This window comes from Gossypium hirsutum, chromosome A13, assembly GCF_007990345.1.
Source record: "Gossypium hirsutum isolate 1008001.06 chromosome A13, Gossypium_hirsutum_v2.1, whole genome shotgun sequence".
Classification (NCBI taxonomy): Eukaryota; Viridiplantae; Streptophyta; class Magnoliopsida; order Malvales; family Malvaceae; genus Gossypium; species Gossypium hirsutum.
Genome location: NC_053436.1, coordinates 12871563 through 12876828, shown reverse-complemented (window position 1 = coordinate 12876828; position 5266 = coordinate 12871563). Strand labels below are relative to the sequence as shown.

Below are 5266 nucleotides of genomic sequence, written 5' to 3'. Positions count from 1 at the left end.
TTTCAACCTCTTCTTCTTTTTTTTTTCCACAGCTGCAACATTTTTCGTCTTTTCTAGTATTATTTATGATTCACATAGAGTAGAATCCAACAGCTTTCGGCCAAAACGAAACGCAAGGAAAGACACTAAATTATCCATCTATGAATGGTTGATGAATCTGCTCTTTATATTACATATCGAGTGACGCTAGGAAAGAAGACGCGCATGAGTTAAGTAGGTGACATTACTTGCTGCTGATATAACCTTAAAATATTTCCTTTCCTTTCGCTATTCTTATCCATGATCCTATCCATGTCCAGGGAGAGGCATGGGGCTGATGCCAATGTGGTGGGTTATGTATCGCTTTCGGTTGTACTCACCGATATGCACCATTTTAGGATAATTATTTTTTTTTTTTAAATTTTGCACTGTTAAAGCTTTTATTTTATATTAGTTATATCGATTCATTATGTCTAATTCTAATTGTACTAATTAATGCATCAATAATATTAAAAATTATATAAATTATTATTTTTTGCAAATTTTAAGTTGTTTTAGGGTAGAATATAAAAATGATACTTAAAAATATGTCTTCGTTTTATTTTGGATATTAAATTATTAAGTTTTCTGATTTAATCATTAAAATTTTCGAAATCAAATATTTTAGTTACTCTTTCGATAATTGCCATTAGGTGGGTGACGGAAAGTTAATGTGAGCTTTTTTTATCAGTCTAATAATAAATTTAGCCTTTCAATGTTTACACATTCTATCTCATCTTAAATATAAAATACTCAACAAATTTAGCCTTAATATTTACAAAATTTATCATTTACTTTCAATTATAAAAAATTCAGTAAATTTAACCCTTAATATTTACAAAATTTGTGGGATTAACTTTGTTAGAAAAGCAACACCAAAGCCATAGAGACAAATACCACCAAAATAACTAGGACTACAACCGGGTATAAATTGTATTTATACAGGGGCTACGTTTGATGTCTGATTATTGGTGGTTTGCGCAACTTATGCATGCATTAACATTCCACCATTAAGTTTTTTGTTTAAAAAATGTTTTTACTTGGCAAGTACATTAAAAAATGGTTTCGAGATGTGTTGTTGAATACCTAATTGGATGTGGAGAGGAAAGAAAGTTCTGAAAAAAATGCTCAGAGTTGAAGAATTGTTATTGTTAATAATGGTATGAAAGCAAATGCTTAGAGACTTTATTCATAATAGTAGGATTTGATATGAACATGTTAAAGGTTATGACATAAATTTAAGCCTTTGAGTGATGCCATGCAGAATTTGGTTGCATGCAAATCATAAATTTCATGATTTAACATGCTTTCAACGTTTGATTTGATTTTAGAATAGCATGTGATGATGAAGAAGAAGGAGCAAGTCGCATGGTATACAAGGGCTACAATAGAGACATAATTGCATTCATATCCAGATGTAGTCCTAGCTATGTTTGTGGTATATGTCTCTGTAGTATTGGTATAGCTTTTCAACAAAGTTAATTTGAGGTAGCTCATAAATAAGTGTTAAATTTATTTATAAAATATGGATTCTAATTATTTATGCATAAAATTTGGTTTTTATTAGGCTATGTTAAACATCACTTTTCCGCTGCATTATTACGTAAGTAGGCTTTAAAAGGCATTTAATTTGACAAACACTTTTATAAATTAATCGTTAAAAGCAATTAGTTTTGAAACTAAATCACAATCTTTTTGAAACTTGCCAACTTTTCTTTGGAAAGTAAAATAGATGTTTTAAACAACTGTTTTAAACTCTAATAGTTTTGTTAGGCCATTTTGGTGGTCAATGTAATCTTTTAAATTCGGGTTTAGAGTCTAGGCCGAGTTGGGGAGGTTACATTTAGTAGTATTAGAGCTTAGATTTTTTAAACTCGGACTGTGGATTTTTAAGTGAGTCTACATGCATGCCATACAAAGGGGTATTTTGAGAAAAATCATGCCACAAGATTTTACTGAAATACTTAACTACCTTATTTTTTTTCTTGAATCTGCCAATGCAGAGAGATTAGGAAACTTACCAACATGCAAGATTTTCTATTTCTAAGACTAAATCCTTAGTCTCTCCCCCTTCACACACGGATATTTCTCAATCTTTCTCTCTTCCATGACAAATCAGAGAAAAGAAGAATAGAAAAACAAAAAAATCATCCTCGAAGAAGAATGCTTATCCTATATATATAGATCTTCTGACCCCTATCACCAAGATCAATTTACAGCCACCTGAAAATACCTTAATCGTCATGTCTCCCAATAACTTATTTCTAGTTCATAGCCAACCGAACTATGGTTGAAATCCAACTTTACCTCAACCAGCCCACTATTTGTTCTTATTTGCAAAAAGAACCTGTCAGATTAGATAACCCTTTAATTTAGTACACCAAACTCTTTTGCTACTTAAGACCTTACGATTCGAGTGTGATAGATAAATTCGTAAATTATCGGTACATTCCTAGGAAATTACTTAGTGAACCAAATGTGATAATGTAACTTTCCTAATATTTTAATCAATATCTTTCGATACATACCAAATGTTGTAAAGTAAGATTTCTGATATCACATTTCCAACAATGACATTTAAAAGAATCACATTCCATAATCAAAACATGGAAACCACCAATTGCTACCTTAAAATAAATTCTACAAAAACATAGTCAACATTCATAATTGTAAAAGTCATCCTTACATTTGAGGATTTTTTTAACTTCACCCTTACTTTTTTTTTATTTCAATTGCACTTTTATTGTTCGTAGTTTTTTTTAAAATAAAATAGTTGTCTCATGTCAGATTTAAATTATTTTTTAAAAAAGTAATTATAGTAATAGTCTTAATTGATATAATATTACATAATAAATTTTGATTTTATTTTATATTTAATTAATTGAGTCGATGTTAAGTTAACTAATGATACCATCTCAATCAACCATTTTTATTAATAGCTAGATTATGATACACCCATAGGTGAAAAAAATTATGTAAAAAATATATTTATTAAATGTTTATATAAAAACTAAATGGTGTTTTAGTTAAAACGATAAAGTTGAAGATTTACATCCTTAATGTCTTTTTACTTCAAATCCTATCATATGCAAGTTTTTATTAATTTATAGAAATATAAAAAGATAAAAATACCTTTAAAATGATATAACTTGTATTGCAAAAAGGAATGGTTTTTGATAAATTCATAACTGAGTTGGCACTCAGCTAACGAGTGACACCAACTCAGCCGACACTTTACTATTAACTAGATTATAACACACTCATGGTGTGAGTGAAAATATTTATGTTAATATATATATATATATATAAGTTAAATATGACTTAGTTGAAATGATTAAGTAAGATGATGAAGATTAAGATATCTTGAGTCTAAATCTCACAATTTTCATTTTATTTATATATATATAAACAAATATAATGACTTTTTTTGTAGCACTTTCATATTAAGTTAGAATTTGGTTGATGGGTGACACTAATCCAAGTTAAATGTGATTTAGTTAACAACACCAACTCCATTAAAAACTTAATATATATAGATATTGGTTCTAAATTATAACTATATCTAGAGAATAAATTATTTTGGTCTATAATAAACAAATTAAAATATTACTCCAGAGTGTAATAAAGATATTACTCCACAATAAAAATATTTTTTTGATATTAAATCAATTACAAAAACGTATCCATAAAATATATTAAATATCGTTGAAAATATTATTTGATAATGATAATTATTATGATTTGCAATAAATGATCTAAAATGGAAAAAACCCGCAAAATTTAACCCCAAGTGCTTACTAACATACCTGTAATTTTTAGTTATTTTTTATCTCACCCTACCATATTTAATTTTAATTTTATTGTTATTATTGTTTTTATCCTAATTATATATAAATGTACCATGATCCAAGTCCACCCTCATGTTAGAATTAAAAAAAAAAAAACTGGAAAACCGACTTTATATCCATCCTTGCGTCAATTCGTAAAGCAAATATGCGGAATCGTCATGATACATGTCCTCATATTCCAAAAGCATCTCAAATCCACCCTTTTCCAAGGATGATGTATTGTCTGCAACAAAGGGTTGACTCCAGAAATCTCCACTGCTTTCAGCTTCATATGTTCCCGAACATGGAAGGCAATTATCCTCTAAGCCGCCAACAACATTGAAGCTGAACATAGATGCACTACCGGAGCTGAAGGAGGACTGTTCAGTACATGTAGATGTTGCTGGAGACAAAGGTGAACTCTCTAAGATCATGTTGTTGGGAGTATCAACAAGGATGCTATTGCTATCACCTTCACCTTCACCTTCACAAATATTCTCATTCCGGATGGCTTCACTTTGCCAACAATCGGACTTTTCTTTCTCATCACGCTTTGTACGTTTCTTTAGATGAGCGTGCCAGTGGTTTTTTATTTCATTATCTGTTCGTCCTGGAAAACTTTTAGCTATGGTGGACCATCTGTAATATATACACATAAGGTTAAAAATATTCTTAATTAAATACGCAATATTATAATGATGATGGTTTAATTGGATATTCTTACCTGTTTCCCATTTCATCATGTAAGTTGACGATCAATGCATCTTCTTCTTCAGTGAAGTTGCCGCGCTTTAGTTCAGGCCGGAGGTAATTCATCCATCTTAACCTGCAACTCTTTCCGCACCTTTTAAGCCCTATACACAATTTAGACAACCAAAAAAAAAAAAATCTTAAATAACATGATTGAAGCCTAGAAATGAATTTATTGCGGAAAAAAAGAACTATAGTTTTCTACATAAAATCATACCAGCATACTTCGGGAGTTCGCGCCAGTTCCAATGGCCATATCTTTGTATATAAGATCTTAGTTTGTGATCTTCTTCAGCACTCCATTCACCCTTCTTCATCCCATTTTTATCATAGAAGGGAGCTCTCACCATCTTCCACCACCTCTTTCTTTAACTTCTTTCTATTACAGAAATGTTGTCTGTACAAGGTCAACTTTCCTAGCACAGTTAGCTGGATATATAGGGTTTCATTTATATACTCATAGCCCAGATTGGAAAATTGAATGTGTTTACATTAGTGATATGGACTTGCAACCTCTATAATTAATGTTACTTACCGCTAAACAGTATAGAGCTTTGAATAATGACAAAGCTGTCCGGGTTACATAATAATGCTAAAAGAGTGAACGAGGAGACTTCATAGAAATGTCACATGAGATATGATGGACATCAACTTGGTAAAATAAAAATATA

The 5266-nt window shown here is 30.2% G+C and overlaps 1 protein-coding gene across 1 annotated transcript; it reads right to left on the bottom strand.

Annotated features, from left to right (window-relative positions):
• Positions 1–3945: 3945 nt before the first annotated feature.
• On the bottom strand, positions 3946–5018 carry LOC107894926 (transcription factor MYB14). The gene is made up of 3 exons (XM_016820094.2): positions 4813–5018; positions 4570–4699; positions 3946–4484 (listed from the first exon to the last, which is right to left on the bottom strand). Exons 1-3 carry the CDS (start codon positions 4943–4945, stop codon positions 3977–3979), a joined length of 771 nt encoding a protein of 256 aa, XP_016675583.2. The 5' UTR covers positions 4946–5018; the 3' UTR covers positions 3946–3976.
• Positions 5019–5266: the final 248 nt, after the last annotated feature.

Bases quoted from the DNA above. Each gene is read 5' to 3' on its own strand.
- LOC107894926 (XM_016820094.2), bottom strand. From the start codon at position 4,945: ATGGTGAGAGCTCCCTTCTATGATAAAAATGGGATGAAGAAGGGTGAA. The intron at 4,700-4,812 runs GTATGATTTTAT...AATTGTGTATAG, and splicing joins CGAACTCCCGAAGTATGCTG to GGCTTAAAAGGTGCGGAAAG. The intron at 4,485-4,569 runs GTAAGAATATCC...TATATATTACAG, and splicing joins CATGATGAAATGGGAAACAG to ATGGTCCACCATAGCTAAAA.